The sequence below is a fragment of the Rhinolophus ferrumequinum genome, chromosome 8 (genome assembly GCF_004115265.2).
Source record: "Rhinolophus ferrumequinum isolate MPI-CBG mRhiFer1 chromosome 8, mRhiFer1_v1.p, whole genome shotgun sequence".
Lineage (NCBI taxonomy): Eukaryota > Metazoa > Chordata > Mammalia > Chiroptera > Rhinolophidae > Rhinolophus > Rhinolophus ferrumequinum.
The window spans coordinates 16,031,991-16,049,247 of record NC_046291.1 but is presented as its reverse complement, the minus strand read 5'-3'; the positions used below and the strand labels follow the sequence as shown (position 1 = coordinate 16,049,247).

Here is a 17,257-nt window from a genome sequence, read left to right as displayed (position 1 = left end):
TGGGAGGTGTGAGGGGGCGTCTGGTGAACCGAGGGCTGAGGGAGAGAGGCTGAGGAGGCAGGCCCTTGTGACTCCAACCTTGTCTACTTCCCCACCCCACCCCATGTGTTTCAGAGGCCCCTCGGTTTGAGTCCATCATGGAGGACGTGGAGGTGGAGGCTGGGGAAACTGCTCGCTTCGCTGTGGTGGTTGAGGGGAAACCACTGCCGGACATCATGTGGTACAAGGTCAGAGGGTGATGAAGCCCTGGGGGAGTCCAAGCCTGGGCTGGCCAGGAGCCTGGGAGGAGGGAGGAAGGGTTTCCTGGGAGTGGGGGAGGGGTCCAGTGGCCTTAGGAGGTGGGGAGCCTAGACAGAGAAGAGCAAATGTGTTGCCAGAGGCGCAGTTAGGGGAAGGAAGTGCGACCCAGGGGTGCTCAGTGACACTGGTGGGGATTGGAGGAACCAGGGGATTAATTGGGGGGTGCAGGGTTATTAATGGAAGATAAGGGTGGAGCCAATTCCCACTTCCTGGTCCTGGGGTGAGCAAGGCCCCGGGGAGGAGGGGTCCCTGGTCCTGAGGGAGGGCTGAGATTGAGTCTCTGGCACGGAGGTAAAGCTGGGTCCCAGGTGGAGGTGAAGCCAGGCCCAGGCTGGAGGTGACGGCCAACTCTGTAGGATGAGGTGCTGCTGACCGAGAGTAGCCACGTGAGCTTCGTGTATGAGGAGGCCGAGTGCTCGCTGGTGGTGCTCAGCACGGGGGTCCAGGATGGAGGCGTCTATACCTGCACTGCCCGGAACCTGGCGGGAGAGGTCTCCTGCAAAGCAGAGCTGGCTGTGCGTTCAGGTGGGCAGGGGAGAAGGGCAGAGTGCTCACCCGCAGGAATCTGATGTGGGTCCCTGGTGAGGAGTCACTCACTGGGCCCTGCTTTCCTTGACCCCCACGTCCTCAGCCCTAGCACCCCTCCTCAGGCCCCTGACGCTCTTGCTCCTCTTCTGTCTTCTCCATCTACCCTGCCTGTCCCAGTCTCTGCCCTCCACATCTAACACCAGGAATCTCTTCCCCAGCTCAGACAGCTATGGAGGTGGAGGGGGCCAGGGAAGACGAGGAGCAACGAGGAAGGAGATTCAGTGACTTTTATGACATCCACCAGGAGATCGGCAGGTGTGGGACAAAGAGGGGCTCGGGGGCCCAGAGAGCCTGGGTCAAGGGCTGGCGGGTGTGGACAGCCAGGGCTGCAGCAATGCCTGAATCCCATCCTCTCCCTGTGTCATCACCCAGGGGTGCCTTCTCCTACCTGCGGCGTGTGGTGGAACGTAGCTCTGGCCTGGAGTTTTCGGCCAAGTTCATCCCCAGCCAGGCCAAGCCAAAGGCATCAGCGTGGCGGGAGGCCCGGCTGCTGGCCCGGCTCCAGCATGACTGCGTCCTCTACTTCCATGAGGCCTTTGAGAGGCGTAGGGGACTGGTCATTGTCACCGAGCTGTATCCTGGGACTGGCTGGGTGTCTGGGGGACATGTGGCCTGCATGACTGGTCCTTCTAACAGCCAATCAGCAACATGTTTCACACTTTACAGAGTGGTCCCTCCCATTGACAGTTAGCAGAGGCTGACTACCTGTACAAAAGGTGTCCATTTACACTTGGGAGGTCTGAAGGCACCTTATAAATACTTCATTGAGTGGAGTCTGGAGACTCCAACATTTCTTGTTTTGTTTTTTAGTTTAAACTTACATAGCATTTAATGTGTGCCTGGCAGGGTTCTAAGAGGTTTACGAATATTAACCTATTTAATCCTCACGTACACCTATCTCATGGAATTTTATCATCCCCATTTTATAGATAATGAAACTGAGGTACAGAAAGGTTAACTAACCCACCTGAAGTCATGCAGCTAACAAAAGGCAGGTGATTTTTATCACGAAATACAGTACATTATATCTAAACATTTGAAGTGGCCCCATTTCAGGTGAGCCTCAATACTTGGCTTTATTTGGAGGCTGTTTCCATAAAGAATAGATTTCAGCCTGGCATGAGAGCTGTGGTTAAGCAAAGGCACACTGGGGTAAGGATCCTGGGTGGTTAGCCTGTCACTCCCACTAGCAAGGTGACAATGTTCTTCAAATCATCTTCCTAGTCTGCATTATTAGAACCCAAAGCTCAGCAAAATGACCAATTATTTATGTGTCATGGGCCTTCTAGGTCATTCTCAAATAGAGTCAAGAAGTTCCATTTACAGGCAACAAAATTCTGCTCTAACTTGATCCTTATAAATACCTCACAGGTTGGGCGAGAAGGGAGGTTATCCCCATTTTACACCCGAGGGAACCTAGACTCAGAGAGGTTTGGTGACTTGCCTGGGATCCCACAGCAAATGAGAGTTCAAGCAGGGTTGTCCCATCTGTGCACCCAGAGAACAGGGAAGGGTGAAGACACAATCCATAACTGGTATCAGATGTGCTTTAAGGGGAAGGAGAACCCTGTGCTGAGCTGGGATCTGACGTGCGCTCTGGGGGTGGAGGGCACTGCCCAAGGAGGGCCAGGCGGTTGGCACTGGTCACTGTTCTCCTTGATCCAGGACATAGCTGCACAGAGGAGCTGCTAGAGCGAATGGCCAGGAAACCCACCGTGTGTGAGTCTGAGGTGAGGGCAGTGGGTGGCAGGGGTCGGGTTGGGCACTAGCGTTCACCCACCTGAGCTCTGAGAACTGGGGGGTGGGTCCGGGGCATGCCATCTATGCCCATGAATAGACCACGGGTGGTGGAGGAGAGCACTGTTAGGCAGGCAGCAGAGCCCCCTTCCCCCATCAGACCAGACCCCCCACCCTGGGCCTTGCACTGTCCTCTGTAAATCTCAGTAGATGCACCCTGGCTCCTAACTGTTGTTTCCCAATATTTTTCATGTAAACATTCCTCAGACATTTCTCCCAGAAGGAGACCTACCTGGACTCTTCGGTCTCACCAGTGTCCTGCCATGTAGAACTGTACGAGTTGTGCACTGCACAATCCTACTTATTATAATGTAAATGGCTCCCTTCTATAAATGTGCTGTGCCCGACCTGTGCAGCTGTCCATGGAGACCCTAGATCTCAGCAACCCTAACCTATGTTTCAACCCCCTCCACCAGCCACCTGAAGGCCACTTCCCTAGCATGGCCTGACCTCTTGCCACAGCCCTGGTGGTGATCAAACATAATATCCCACCCTTCCCCCATGGACTCTGGGCCACCTGTTTCCACAGATCCGGGCCTACGTGCAGCAGGTGCTAGAGGGAATATGCTACCTGCACCAGAACCTTGTGTTGCACCTGGATGTCAAGGTGAGGTGCAGGTGCGGGTGGGGAGCAGGCAGCCCCTGTGGGAGCCAGGCAGTGGAGCGTCCTCTCCTCTTCACTCAGCTCCTACACCTTGCCTTGTGTCCTGCAGCCTGAGAACCTGCTGGTATGGGATGGTGCAGAGGGTGAAGAGCAGGTGAGGATCTGTGATTTTGGGAATGCCCAGGAGCTGACTCCGGGAGAGCCCCAGTACTGCCAATATGGCACACCTGAGTTCGTGGCGCCTGAGATTGTCAACCAGACCCCTGTGTCTGGCGTCACTGACATCTGGTAATGTTGGCATACTGAGCTGTGGGGGTGGGCCAGGGCAGCTACCCTTGGTGCCATGCTGGGGAGACGAGCTTTATGAAGCCCAGATTCCTTCTCTGACAGTTGACTGGGTCACTTGCCCGTGTTACTACCCACCACTCATCAAACAGAGATGACCTGGGCACGCAAGGCCTCAGGCCTGGCAGTCCTTGGTTCCGTGTTTCCCCTGGGTTGTGGCCTTCCCCTCTGCAGCCACCTTGCCTCCCCGTGGTGAGGCAGGCATGGTCCATTGGTTCCCAGACTCCTAATGGTTCCCTGGGCTGGCCCAGCCATGACCCTTGACTCCTCCAGGGATGCCTAGACCTTTGGGTTCAGAGTCCCCCCTAAAGGACACCTCCCTATGTCCATTTGTCCACAACAGTGTTCACAGAGAGGACACTTCTCATTAGATTCATGGTAGCTGAGAATTGCTCACTTCCAGTGGGAGGTGGGCTGTCCTCTGACCAAGCCACTCTCCTTTCCCCACAGGCCCGTGGGCGTCGTTGCCTTCCTCTGGTAAGGACCTCTCTGCACTCAAGGCCCTCGTCTCCAATGGTCTCTTAGCAGGCCCACCCCTGACATTTGCAGGGCCTGGGGCTCGAGACTAGTTGGGGGCCTGCAGCCCACCTCTTCTCTTCTACACCCCCTGCTCCTTCCTGCATGGCAAGGGGCCCCATGCGCGTGAATGTGGACACCCCAGCCTGTGTGTCTAAGTCTGCCCACCACCATGCCCCTCATGAGGGGTGGGCACACTGGCCGGCTGGAGGGAGGCCGGTGCAGACTCCGTGCCATTTATGCAGGAACTCAAGGTCTTGACTGTCCAGCAGGGACTAGAAGGGGCAGGCGCAGGTTCAGGGGGGCGTGTTCCCTGGGCACAGACACCTCACCTCAAGGACAGGCCATGGTGGACGAGGGACAGATCGGGTCCTCTAAAGTGTGGGCCTAGGGCAGGGACCTGCCTCCCTACCTGTCCTGGGAAGGGGGGAAGGGGACAGGACAGACAAGAGGCTGAGAGACTACCCTCTGCCCAGATTCACCCAGCCTCTGCCTGCCCCACAGCCCAGGGGCCCCCAGCCCTGCCCTCTTTCATTCAGCCTCCCGTCATGTCTGCCTGAGCCCCAGGGCCCTGCCCACCTCTCATTCAGCCCTCTCCGTCCCTGCAGTCTGACGGGAATCTCCCCATTCGTTGGAGAAAACGATCGGACAACACTGATGAACATCCGAAACTACAACGTGGCCTTCGAGGAGACCACGTTCCTGAGCCTGAGCAGGGAGGCCCGGGGCTTCCTTATCAAAGTGCTGGTGCAGGATCGGCTGTGAGTACTCGGGCCAGGGAGCCCCCACCTGGAGTCCCCGCAGGCCACCCCCTACTTCTGCCCAAGCCTCTGCCCTTAGGTGTTTATAATCTCCCAAGTCCTTAGAGGCCCTGTTGTACCAAATATTTATTGACTGACTGACTGAATTAATATATGATAAATCCCTTCTTAATCCTCGTTCCTTTCTTTACAGGAGGCCTACCGCAGAGGAGACTCTGGAGCATCCTTGGTTCAAAGTGAGTCTAGTTCTGCAAAGTCCTGGTAAAAGAGGAGGAAGAAGGAGAGAGAACGTTATTAACAGCTCCATTTATTGAGTACTGACTGTGTGCAGTTACCATGATAGGCATTTTATATACTTATGATCTATCAGCCTCCCAATAGCTGTGCAAAGGAAGGTATCACTCCCAATAAGGTATCACTCTGTTTGTTAAGGAAACAGAGGCTCAGGTTGGGCTCTCATGGCCTCCAAGGCACAGGTCTGGACCGCCCCCCACATCGTGGGGTTCTTCATCAGGGTTCTCCCTGGCTCTCAAGACAAGCCCTGGTCCTCCTCATTCCTGTGTGCCCACCTCTGTCCTGCACTGGGCCCACACACTGTGATTGGTAGGTGGCCTGGCCTCTTGGTTTTGAGCTCTCTGTGGGCAGAATTCTCACTCATCTTCAGACCCCAGCACCACAGGGCACAGCACCGAGCTGTGAGGGGGGTTAGGTTCAGCAAATGACCCAGAAAAAGCAACTGAAGAAACCATGCATCGAGCATTGTGCTGGGTCAATGGAAGGCTGAGGTCGTTCTGGTATCTGTCCTTGGAGAATTGTCCTTGTCTCCCAGATCTGAAATGAGCTCCAAAGACGACAGCCTGGGTGGTTGACTGAGGGAAGCATCTCTCTTGGTCTGGCCCACCAGGCTGCAGATGTCTGGGGTGCTGGCTCCACATGGAGACAGATGGTGAGCTGGGCAGTGGGGCCCAGGTCAGGGGCCTAAGCGCAGGCCTCCCAGGGCAGCCGGTGTACCAGGACAGGGCCTTGGGCCCTGGGGTGAGCTCCAAAACTCACCCCACAGGAGCCACCGATTTTCAGCCCCTCCACTTAGGATCGGAGGATTGGTCCACATGTGGGCACCTTGGTTGTGGGAGTTGTGACAGATCCAAGGGGAAGAGGACCCGCAGGAGTCTGGACTCGATACTGCCCAGTCCACTGTCCCCTCCTGGGGACTTTGTCCCTCCATTGCTAAACATCGAGGGTCTAGTTGACAGAGGATTTAACCTAAGTCCCTCTTTCCTGGGTTTGCAGACACAGGCAAAGGGCGCGGAGGTAAGCACGGATCACCTAAAGCTATTCCTCTCCCGGCGGAGGTGGCAGGTAAGTTTGGCTGGGCCCTGTTTCTGTGCCTTCCACCTTCTCATTCTGGAGCTTTCTCTAATCCTGCCATTTTTCTGTCATGTGCCCTCACATCCTGTTCATCTGTCTTCATACGCTTTTTATTCTCTCAACTCCCAGCTTCTCCCATGTCCCCTGCCCCTCTGCCTGCCTTAGGCCTTTTCTCTCCCCCCAGAAATGAGGTGGGCCTGAGTGGGTCAATCCAGCCCCAGGGCTCCCTCAGGTCTGACTCTAGTACTCTGTCTCCAGCGCTCCCAGATCAGCTACAAGTGCCACTTGGTGCTGCGCCCCATCCCTGAGCTGCTGCGGGCACCCCCGGAGCGGGTGTGGGTGGCTGTGCCCAGAAGACCACCCACCAGTGGGGGGCTCTCATCCTCCTCTGACTCAGAAGAAGAGGAGTTGGAGGAGCTGCCCTCAGTGCCCCGACCACTGCAGCCCGAGTTCTCGGGCTCCCGCATGTCCCTTACTGACATTCCCACCGAGGATGAGGCCCTGGGGACCCCAGAGGCTGGGACTGCCACCTCTATGGAGTGGCAAGAGCAGGGAAGGGCTCCCTCTCAGGACCAGGAGACCCCCAGCCCTCAGGCTGCCCCCTCCCCAGGCCAGGAGCCCCCTGCTGGGCCCAGCCCCCTGCGGGGAGAGCTCCGAAGGGGCAGCTCCGCTGAGAGTGCCCTGCCCCGGGCCGGGCCAAGGGAACCGGGCCGGGGCCTGCACAAGGCAGCATCTGTGGAGCTGCCACAGCGCCGTAGCCCCAGCCCGGGGGCCACCCGCCTGACCCGGGGAGGCCTGGGAGAGGGTGAGTATGCCCAGAGGCTGCAGGCCCTGCGCCAGCGGCTGCTGCGGGGAGGCCCTGAGGATGGCAAGGTCAGTGGCCTCAGGGGTCCCCTGCTAGAGAGCCTGGGGAGCCGTGCCCGGGACCCCCGGCTGGCACGGGCTGCCTCTAGCGAGGCAGCACCCCAACACCAGCCCCCACCTGAGACTCGGGGCCTGCAGAAGAGCAGCAGCTTCTCACAGGGTGAGGCAGAGCCCCGGGGCCGGCACCGCCGTGCTGGGGCACCCCTTGAGATCCCTGTGGCCCGGCTTGGGGCGCGCAGACTACAGGAGTCTTCCTCCTTATCTGCCCTCAGCGAGACCCAGCCACCCAGCCCTGTGCGACCCAGTGCCCCCAAACCCAGTGCCCCTCAGTCTTCAGCACTTCCTGCCACCCCACCCAGTGATGCTCCCCGGCCCTTGGTACCCCAGCCTGCTCAAAAGAAGGCCGCAGAGTCCAAGGCAGAACCAGTGCCAGCGCCCACGCCTATACAGCCCCCTGTGGCTCAGCAGACCCCAGCACCCCCCCTCACACCCTATGCCCAGATCATGCAGTCCCTGCAGCTAGCGGGCTCTGCGCAAAGCCTCCCCCAGGGCCCTGGGGCACCTGCAACAGAGCTCAAGTCCCACCCGGCCGTGTTCGCCAGGGTGGCCTCCCCACCTCTGGGAGCCTCCGACAAGCGCGTGCCTTCAGCCGCGGGTCCCTCAGTGCCGGCAGAGAAAGCCCGGGTCCCCACGGTGCCCCGCAGGCCAGGTAGCAGTCTCAGTAGCAGCATCGAGAACCTGGAATCAGAGGCCGTGTTTGAGGCCAAATTTAAGCGCAGCCGTGAGTCGCCCCTGTCGCGGGGGCTGCGAATGCTGAGCCGCTCGCGCTCTGAGGAGCGCGGCCCCTTTCGCGGGGCGGAGGAGGACGGCATGTACCGGCCCAGCCCGGCGGGGACGCCACTGGAGATGGTGCGACGGCCCGAGCGCTCCCGCTCCGTTCAGGACCTCAGGGCGGTCGGGGAGCCGGGCCTTGTCCGCCGTCTCTCGCTGTCGCTGTCCCAGCGGCTGCGGCGGACCCCGCCCACGCAGCGCCACCCGGCCTCGGAGGCTCGCAGCGGGGACGGGGAGAGCTCGGAGGGTGGCAGCTCGGCTCGGGGCTCCCCGGTGCTAGCGGTGCGCCGGCGGCTCAGCTCCACGCTGGAGCGGCTGTCCAGCCGGTTGCAGCGCAGCGGCAGCAGCGAGGATTCGGGCGGCGCGTCGGGCCGCAGCACACCGCTCTTCGGACGGCTACGCCGGGCCACGTCCGAGGGCGAGAGTCTGCGGCGCCTCGGCGTGCCACACAACCAGCTGGCCGCCCAGGCTGGCGCCACCACGCCTTCCGCGGAGTCCCTGGGCTCCGAGGCCAGTGGCACGTCGGGCGGCTCAGGTGAATCTGTGAACACGAGTGGGTGGGCAGGGGCCTGTACGGAGCTGGGGTGACAGGTGCAGAGTGCCGAAAAGGGTGGGGTGCGCTGGAGTAAGGTTCTGGGAGGAGGAGAGGGCCGGGGACACCCACCGGAAAGAGGCTGAGGAGGTGCTGGAGGCCCTGAGAATGGAATTGGCAGGGCTGGAGCTGCCAGACGCCAAGAGACAGAGGTCGGCTTGGGAGCAGGCCTGGCCAAGGCTGGGTGTTCGCTACTGCTCTGGGCTGAGGGCTGCAGGGAGATGGGAGCTGTCTGGTACTGGCTGGGCAGGTGCTCAGGCCCCTGGGTCTCCACAGCTTCTGGGGAAAGCCGGAGCAGGCTTCGATGGGGCCTCTCTCGCCTGCGGAAGAACAAGGGGTCATCACAGCCAAACCTGTCTGCCAGCGTCCAGGAGGATTTGGGTGACCAGTACGTGCGCAGCGAGTCAGGTAAGAGAGGCCTGCGGGGTGAGTAGGCCCTCCCTGCCCTAGGGGAAAGTCCTAGTTAGGTGAGAGATGGACCACCTTGAGGAGCCTGGGCACTGGTAGAAGGGCCCTGGAGTCAGGAAAACAACAATCATAGCAGCAGCTGCCAGTAATTAGCAATGCCAAGTATCTTACTTAAGAAGTAAGAGCTTATTACAAGAGCTGTCTCACTCAACCCTCCCACATTGTTGAGAAACTATTTGTACCATGTCGGTGTTTTACAGGTGAGGAAACAGGCTCAGCCATGCTAAGTAGCTTGTCGAAGGCACAGAGCTGGTAGTAAGTGCAGCAGCCAGAGAGTTGGACTGTTATGACCCTGTGCAGCCAGACACCAGTAGCAGCTTTGGGACCCCACACTCATGCCTTTCTTCAGCTAGCCTTCTTCCTGGTGGGCGAGCCTAGACAGTCTTTGTAACGGGGGATAGTTCTGAAGGATCTCAGGGTAGGGCTCCCCTATTCCCACAGCCCCCATGCTGATGTGTGTAGGCTTAAATGTACAAGCAAAGACAGACTTTGTCTCCCAGCCTAGAGGTCCACAACCTGGACTGTCTCCCCAGTTCTCCGTTTCTCTACAGTTCTGAACACTCGATTTGCCCCTCGTGGCCCCCCTGCCCCTGCAGAAGGCACTTCTTCATGGACAAACAGCTTCCAGGGCTCTTTGCTAGGGGGAGGGGAACACAGGATATTCCCTGGGCTGCAGGGAGGCAGGTATTCCCCACCTGGGGTCACCTTGGTCCCTCACCTGAAAAAAGGGTGCTAAAGGAAAAGGCTTCAGGAGGCCAGGTTTCCCAGACCTTCATGCAGAAAGGAGCAGGCCCACCAAGCCAGGCCGTGTGCAGGATCTTTATCAGTCACCAGTTCTTTTTCATTTTCTGATAAAACTCTGAACCATTCCAGCCATGCCTCAGCTGGGTTTGGCCAGGGAGCTGGGGCGACTTTCTCGAGGCAGTGAGCAGTGGTGGCTATAGTGAGGGAAGAGGAGGGAAGGAGGCCAGCGGGTGGGGGCAGGGGTGGAAAAGGAGAGGGAATAAGACAGAGAGAGTGGAGCGGCACAGAGGCCTGGGGACAGCTGATTCCTTCCCACGTAGGGCCTCCCTCCCAAGTCCGTTTTGCTTGTGCGGCTGATTTCCTGCTGAGGCAGTGTCCCCTTACCTCATCCTCTCCCCACTTCCCGCAGAAGAAGGCTGTCCTGTGTCCACTTAACCAACTAGGGCTAGCCCCTGGGGGGATGGACATAGGACTGGCAGAGCTGGGCCAGGGTCACCTTTCACCTTTCATCCTGGCCTCCCTCTCTCTACCCTCTACCCTGCACCCTCACTTGGCCTGGAGGCAGCCATTGACAAAACTGTATGCACTTAATGTTGGAGCCTGTGTGGGGCCTATCCTCGGGGAACCTGGGTACTGCTGTTCTGACATCCCCTCCTGCTGCACGTTCCTCTCCTGCCCAGCTCACCCCCACCCCCACTCCCTCCTGGGCCTTCAGACAGGCAGCAGCTAGGGCTCCTAGGGGCATCTACCCCTCAGCTTTCTCTGCCCACATGAAAAAAGCCCACCTCCCCACCCACACCTACCCCCAGTGGCCAGGACCAGATTGAGATATTTCTAAAGAGACATGCCAGGGAGCAGGAATGCAAGTCCTCATGGCACTGAAGAGCCACAGGCCGGGGTCCCTGGGCCAGAGACCTTGGCCCTTTTGCAGCCTGGCCATGGCCCATTCACCAGCCAACTGGGAAGCCAGCTTTGTTGAAATAACCTCCTTCTCTGGTGGTCTGTGCCTGGCTTTCTACTGGGCATATTAACAAGCTAACCATAACAACAGGAGCTAACCTTTATGAGCACTTATTATATCTTAGACACATGCTAAGCACTTTATATGCTTCTTACAATTCTCACAACAACCCTATGAGCTTGGTGTTATTCTTTTCCTCAATTTACAGACAAGACATGGTTCAAGGTCATGCAGATACTGTCTCTTGGCCCTTCAAAAGCTCTCACCCTTAGCTGAGCTGAAGGAGTATTAGAAGGTGTAGATGAAGGGTGAGGGAGGCTGACCCAGTTCCAGGCTTTGCCTCCATGAGGCCTTGACTTCAGATCTTTTGAGATTGCACATTTTGACTGAACATTACGTTCAACCCCAGGAGTCTCAGCTCAGGTCTCCAGCTCCTCTCCCTTGCCTTGTGGTACCTCAGAGGGAGTGAGTATTGTCGGATCTTAACCACTGCAGATTTTCAATATTTATTTGTTTTTATTTTATTTAACAAATGATATAGGGCACTTAAATGTAGTGCCAGGTCTCGCTCTAAGCAATTCACCAACATAGGAGGTTGCTGATAAGCACCTTCAATAGTCAGTGAAAGGAAAAGATAGTTCTACACACAGCGAGTGCCTGGGGAGAGTAATGCTCACCCCAAAGAAGAGAAAATGTCTTCTTTTGGCCTGGGGGTGTGGCCTGGGGTTCTACTTTCCATGTCTTTTACTCTGCTCCCCAGCTCTCCCTCGAATCCTCCCCTCCCTCATCAGTAAGTGAGCCGGGGTCCCCACAGACCATCCATGGCTGTCTGCTCTCCCTCCAGACTTTCCCCCAGTCTTCCACATCAAACTCAAGGACCAGGTGCTGCTGGAGGGAGAGGCAGCCACCCTGCTCTGCCTGCCGGCGGCCTGCCCTGCACCTCACATCTCCTGGATGAAAGGTAAGGAGATTACTTCTCCCCAGAGAGGAGCATCAGCAAGTGGCCTCAAGGCCTGGGGATGCTTGGGGGAAGTGGAACCCGGGGATGCTTGAATGCTGGAGGCGCACACGTGCAACCTCACTCCGCCCCTCCTGCTCCTCCCTGCACCCAGACAAGCAGTCCCTGCGGTCAGAGCCCTCGGTGGTCATCGTGTCCTGCAAAGACGGCCGGCAGCTGCTGAGTATTCCCCGGGCGGGCAAGCGCCATGCTGGTCTTTACGAGTGCTCAGCCACCAATGTCCTAGGCAGCGTCACCAGCTCCTGTACCGTGGCTGTGGCCCGTGAGCCTGGGGCGGGGACCAAGGGGGGCAGTGATGGGAGATGTTGGGGCAGGGCTGGATGGGCCCTAAGCTGGAGCCTCGGGGCTCACTGGGACTCCTCTGCTCTTGCCAGGTGTCCCAGGAAAGCTAGCTCCTCCCGAGGTGCCCCAGACCTACCAGGACACGGCACTGGTGCTCTGGAAGCCAGGAGACAGCCGGGCACCCTGCACATACACGCTGGAGCGGCGGGTGGATGGTGAGGGACTGCACAGGCTGGTGGAAGGAAGGGGACAGCAGGGGGAAGGTGGAGAAGCCAGGGAGACAAACGCCCTCCACGGGCAGACGTCCTCTCCCTGGGCTCCTTACAGATAGCACTGGGAGTTTGGGCCACCGCTTCCGTGACCTCAGCTCCTCCCCCATGCTGCCTACAGGGGAGTCTTCCTGGCACCCTGTGAGCTCAGGCATCCCCGACTGTTACTACAATGTGACCCATCTACCAATCGGCATGACCGTGAGGTTCCGTGTGGCCTGTGCCAACCGTGCCGGACAAGGGCCTTTCAGCAACCCTTCTGAGAAGGTCCTCATCAGGGGCACGCAAGGTCAGTGAGATGGGAGTGGAGGGTGGCCAGAGAAGGAAGGGGACCCCGAGCCCAGGGTCCACCCACTCTTTGGAGTACCATGGGTTTGCCTCAGGGGGTGCCATGGTGATGATTTCTTTTTCCCCAATTAGATTCCTCTTCTCGGCCACCTGCTGCTCACCGAGATGCCCCTGTTACCTCAGGGCCAGCCAGGGCCCCACCTCTGGACTCTCCTACCTCACTGGCTCCATCCCCAACCCCCACTACCGCTCCTACTCCCCCAGGCCCCCCCAAGGCAGCCGCTGTCAGCCCCTCATCACCTCCTAGCCAGGCCTTGTCCTCACTCAAGGCTGTGGGTCCACCGCCCCAAACCCCCCCACGAAAGCACAGGGGCCTGCAGGCTGCCCGGCAAGCAGAGCCCACCCCACCCAGTGTCCTGGTTCCCCCAAGTGAGCCCAAGTCTTCTGTCCCTGGCACTGGGACCCCGACCCCAGCCTCCACCCCTCAAGGGGTAAAACCAGTGTCTCCCTCTACTCCCTTGTATATGGTGACCTCCTTTGTGTCTGCACCTCCAGCCCCCGAGCCCCCAGCCCCTGAGCCCCCTCCTGAGCCCACCAAGGTAACTGTGCGGACCCTCAGTCCGGCCAAGGAGATGGTCAGCTCCCCTGGGGGCGGTCCTCCCAGCTCTCTGGGGCCGGAGGGCACCACTCTTCGACAGGGCCCCCCTCAGAAACCCTACACCTTCCTGGAGGAGAAGGCCAGGCAAGCAGGGCCAGGGAAGGGAAGGCGGACAGAGGGGGGGAGTGGGTAGAACATAAGGGACACAGGGATTCAGAGAGAAGACCAGACTGCCCGCCCGGGGTGGGGGAGGTGCTGAGATTGGGTCCTCAGCACTATTGAGTTCAGATTTTCTCTGGGCTGGGCATTGTGTTAAGCTCTGTAGCCATATGATCTCATTTAATCTTCCCAACTTGGAGAGGGGGCCACTGCATTATTAGTACCACTCATGTCACAGATGGGAAAACTGAGCTTAGAGAGGAGAGGTTATGGGATTTGCCTAAGGGGCAGAGCCACTGAGTGGTAGAACTGAGATTTGAACCCAAATGCCTAGGATTGAACTCCAGAGCCCACATTTGCAACCACAGCATTCTTGCCCCCAGGGGTCCATGCTCGCCCCCCCCCCCTTAGCCCTCACCAGGAAGGTTTCCCCATCTCTCCTCTGAGCCTGTGATGTCCCCCCAACACATAGGGGCCGGTTTGGTGTAGTGCGAGCGTGTCGGGAGAATGCTACCGGGCGAACATTCGTGGCCAAGATTGTGCCCTATGCAGCTGAAGGCAAGCGGCGGGTCCTGCAGGAGTATGAAGTGCTGCGAACGCTGCACCACGAGCGACTCATGTCCCTGCACGAGGCCTACATCACCCCACGTTACCTTGTACTCATCGCTGAGAGCTGTGGCAACCGGGAGCTCCTCTGTGGGCTCAGCGACAGGTAGTTGGGCATTCTGAGGGAGCAGGGAGCAAGAGTAGGGGGAGCTGGGCTGGGATCTGGGATATCACCTGCCTCCCCTGGGCCCCCCAGGTTCCGATATTCAGAGGATGATGTGGCCACGTATGTGGTGCAGCTGCTCCAAGGCCTGGACTATCTCCACGGCCGCCATATCCTGCACCTGGACATCAAGCCAGACAACCTGCTGCTGGCCCCTGACAACGCCCTCAAGATCGTGGACTTCGGCAGTGCCCAGCCCTACAACCCCCAGGCCCTGCAGCCCCTTGGTCACCGCACGGGCACGCTGGAGTTCATGGGTGAGGGCACCATGCCAGCCAGGGTGGGGGGGTCAGGGTACTGCCAAAGAGGCAGCTGCCAGAGTTCACCTCACTTTACCCACGTGTGTGCCTTTATTGAGTGCTTGCTGTATGCAAGCAATGATCGAAGTTCTTTCCGTGGGTTTTTTTCAGTTTATCTTTACAATAGCCCTGGAGATTGGCATAACATTACCCCCATTTTACAGTCACGGAAACAGGCATAGTGAGGTTATTTGTCCAATATCAGACAGTTTTAAATGGTCAAGCCAGGATTTGATAAAGCTGGAAAGACAGGAGGATCAATTACTAATTTATATAAATAAGGAAAACCAGCTACCGTTTAGCTATCCACTAAATACTTAATGTTCATTATCTCTGTTCCTTAGAGTTATTCTGCAAACCACACGTCACAAATGAGGAAATGGAGAGCCAGACAGGTTTAGTGCAGTGCCCAGGTCCTACAGCTAGAAGGGGCAGGCCTGGAATTAGAGCCAGCCAGGCTGATTTCAAAGGCTCTTTATCTTTGTGCTGGCTGTATTCTCTGTGAATGGTCATCCTCCCTTGGAGCTGATCCGAGGGAGCCGTGACCCTGTTTTTCAGCAGCTCTGTAGTTCTGGGAATCCCCACCATTCAGCGCCAGGGCTGATTCCTCAGGTTCCCAAATGTCCCCTGGGGGCCACCCCCACTCGCATCCTGCCTGCTGTCATCCAGGGCCTGCTGCTCTGGTTGGACCCATGGTCTGGTGGCCTGGGCATTGTCCTGCTCCTCAAGCCCCCGGGGCCTCCCCTGCCTCTCTCCCTGCTTCCCTGCCACCAGGAAACTGGTTCAGCTTGGCCTCTGTCTCCTGTCAGCTCCTGAGATGGTGAGGGGAGAACCCATCGGCTCTGCCACAGACATCTGGGGCGCGGGTGTGCTCACTTACATCATGTGAGTGCCCCCAGGACCCACCTTCTGCCTGCACCCTTTGCCCTCTCCCCACCTCCCCAGCACACGTGAATGTACACATGTGCGCAAACACGCATGTGTGTGCCCAGGTGCGGGTAGCCTTGTTCCTCAGTGCTATGCCCCTAGACCTGTGAGTCGACCCTGAGTTCACGTGTATCAACTGAATTCTCTCTACCACAGGCTCAGTGGACGCTCCCCATTCTATGAACCAGATCCCCAGGAGACAGAGGCTCGTATTGTGGGGGGCCGCTTTGATGCCTTCCAGCTGTACCCCAACACCTCCCAGAGCGCCACCCTCTTTTTGCGAAAGGTCCTCTCAGTACATCCCTGGTGAGTGGGCCCCACACCCGCCAACCCCCCAGCAGTCCCTGCCCTTGACCTTGGACTGCTCCAGCCGGCCCATGCCTAAAATCCCCCAACTCCTGCCCTGCCCCCTACGAATAATGCACTGTTAACTACTACTAAATGGTTGTATACCCATCATTTAAAGCTTACAACAGCCCTATGACATAGGCAGAATCACTGTCCCCATTCCAGAGATTGGGAAACTGAGCCCGAGTTGTCCAAAGTCATTCACTAGGGGTCAATCCAAGATTGGGACTCCGATCTATGGGAGGACAGAGCCCCACCCTGCTCCAGGCCATCCCTCCAAGTTCACCATCCCTGGTCCTGCCTGGCAGGAGCCGGCCCTCCCTGCAGGACTGCCTGGCCCACCCGTGGCTGCAGGATGCCTACCTGATGAAACTGCGCCGCCAGACGCTCACATTCACCACCAACCGGCTCAAGGAGTTCCTGGGTGAGCAGCGGCGCCGCAGGGCAGAGGCCGCCACCCGTCACAAGGTGCTGCTCCGTTCCTACCCAGGCAGCTCCTAGTGGCTCGGACCAGGACCACAGCCTGGCCCCGGGCTTCCACTTGGGGCTCCTGCTGATGCCTCGGGACATTCCAGGGCCCCCGCTGAGCCGGGTGGGCCCAGGGCTTCGGACACCACCAGCAGCAACATCCGGTCGGGCTATTACCTCATGGACCCGCAGGGACAGAGGTCCCGGGCTTCGGCCATTGCCACCAGGCCAAAGCCAATGGCCACCAGGCTAGAGCCAGAGTGGGAGACTTGTTGGCCAGGCTGGGTGGAGTCAGGAGCAGAAATAGGGGCAAGAACGGAATGGGGAAGTGAGAGAAAAGGATGGGAGACGCTAGGAAGGTTCTAGGGTGGGGGACAGTGCATCTGGAGGGAAACCAACCGAGGAGGGTGTGAGTGGCTGGAGAGGTGGAAAAGGAAGGAGCCCAGGGTGCCAAGGCCATGGGCAGGGAGTGAGTGTCAGTGAAGCAGGGACAGGACATGGAGACAGTGTCAGAGTGCCAGAGACAGCATGTAAGAGAGGGCCGCGAGGTGGGGGAGGGAGAGGAGAAAGGACTCAAGTGCAGATGGGGTGGGCCAGCTGCCAGCATCCCGGAAGAAGAAGTGTGGAGAGTTGGAGGCAGGAGGCAGTGGCCAGTCAGGCCAGCCCTGTCCTGCCCCAGGGGATGCAGCTCTCGGCCCTCTGTGCTGGCCCAAGGATGTCCCCACTGCCCTTCTGTGGCCTTCGCCCTTCTTCTCGTTCATATTTATTTATTTATTGACTTTTATGAAGTTTCCCTTCCATCCAATCCCTATTGCTCATGTCGTCCCCCCAGCCATCCAGCTGTCTATGCAGCTGTCTGTCTGTCACAAGGAAAATAAAAACAGCAAGCAGCAAGACCTATGTGTGGTCTATGGGGAGAGATGGTTAGGGGTGCAGGGTGTTGGGACAGGAGCATTCCAGTCTTCTTTGGGCCAGTGAGAGCCCAGGTATACCAGCTAGCACCTTTGGACCTGTCTGCCCCCTCCCCTAAGCCTTCTGGCCCCTTACTGCTCCCTTATTCCCAGAGGGAGGAGAAACTTCAGTCTGCTTCTGT

At 58.3% G+C, this 17,257-nt stretch overlaps 1 protein-coding gene across 9 annotated transcripts in view; it reads left to right on the top strand.

The window, feature by feature from the left end:
• The window catches only part of SPEG (striated muscle enriched protein kinase), a 55,404-nt gene extending 38,347 nt beyond the window's left edge, over positions 1–17,057 (top strand). For 8 of the 9 annotated variants that reach the window (XM_033111838.1, XM_033111837.1, XM_033111835.1 and 5 more), the window contains 23 exons: positions 115–227; positions 657–825; positions 1,047–1,143; positions 1,261–1,461; positions 2,561–2,618; positions 3,215–3,292; positions 3,399–3,577; positions 4,085–4,111; positions 4,759–4,911; positions 5,105–5,147; positions 6,202–6,270; positions 6,538–8,509; positions 8,843–8,974; positions 11,584–11,700; positions 11,852–12,019; positions 12,132–12,254; positions 12,430–12,597; positions 12,729–13,338; positions 13,826–14,065; positions 14,156–14,379; positions 15,231–15,306; positions 15,505–15,654; positions 16,005–17,053. In XM_033111838.1, coding sequence (XP_032967729.1) covers positions 115–227; positions 657–825; positions 1,047–1,143; positions 1,261–1,461; positions 2,561–2,618; positions 3,215–3,292; positions 3,399–3,577; positions 4,085–4,111; positions 4,759–4,911; positions 5,105–5,147; positions 6,202–6,270; positions 6,538–8,509; positions 8,843–8,974; positions 11,584–11,700; positions 11,852–12,019; positions 12,132–12,254; positions 12,430–12,597; positions 12,729–13,338; positions 13,826–14,065; positions 14,156–14,379; positions 15,231–15,306; positions 15,505–15,654; positions 16,005–16,197 — 5,360 coding nt within the window. In that variant the 3' untranslated portion in view covers positions 16,198–17,053. Of the gene's footprint in view, positions 1–114; positions 228–656; positions 826–1,046; positions 1,144–1,260; positions 1,462–2,560; positions 2,619–3,214; positions 3,293–3,398; positions 3,578–4,084; positions 4,112–4,758; positions 4,912–5,104; positions 5,148–6,201; positions 6,271–6,537; positions 8,510–8,842; positions 8,975–11,583; positions 11,701–11,851; positions 12,020–12,131; positions 12,255–12,429; positions 12,598–12,728; positions 13,339–13,825; positions 14,066–14,155; positions 14,380–15,230; positions 15,307–15,504; positions 15,655–16,004 lie in introns of all 9 variants that reach the window. The other variant, XM_033111836.1, reaches the window with a different exon arrangement.
• Positions 17,058–17,257: the final 200 nt, after the last annotated feature.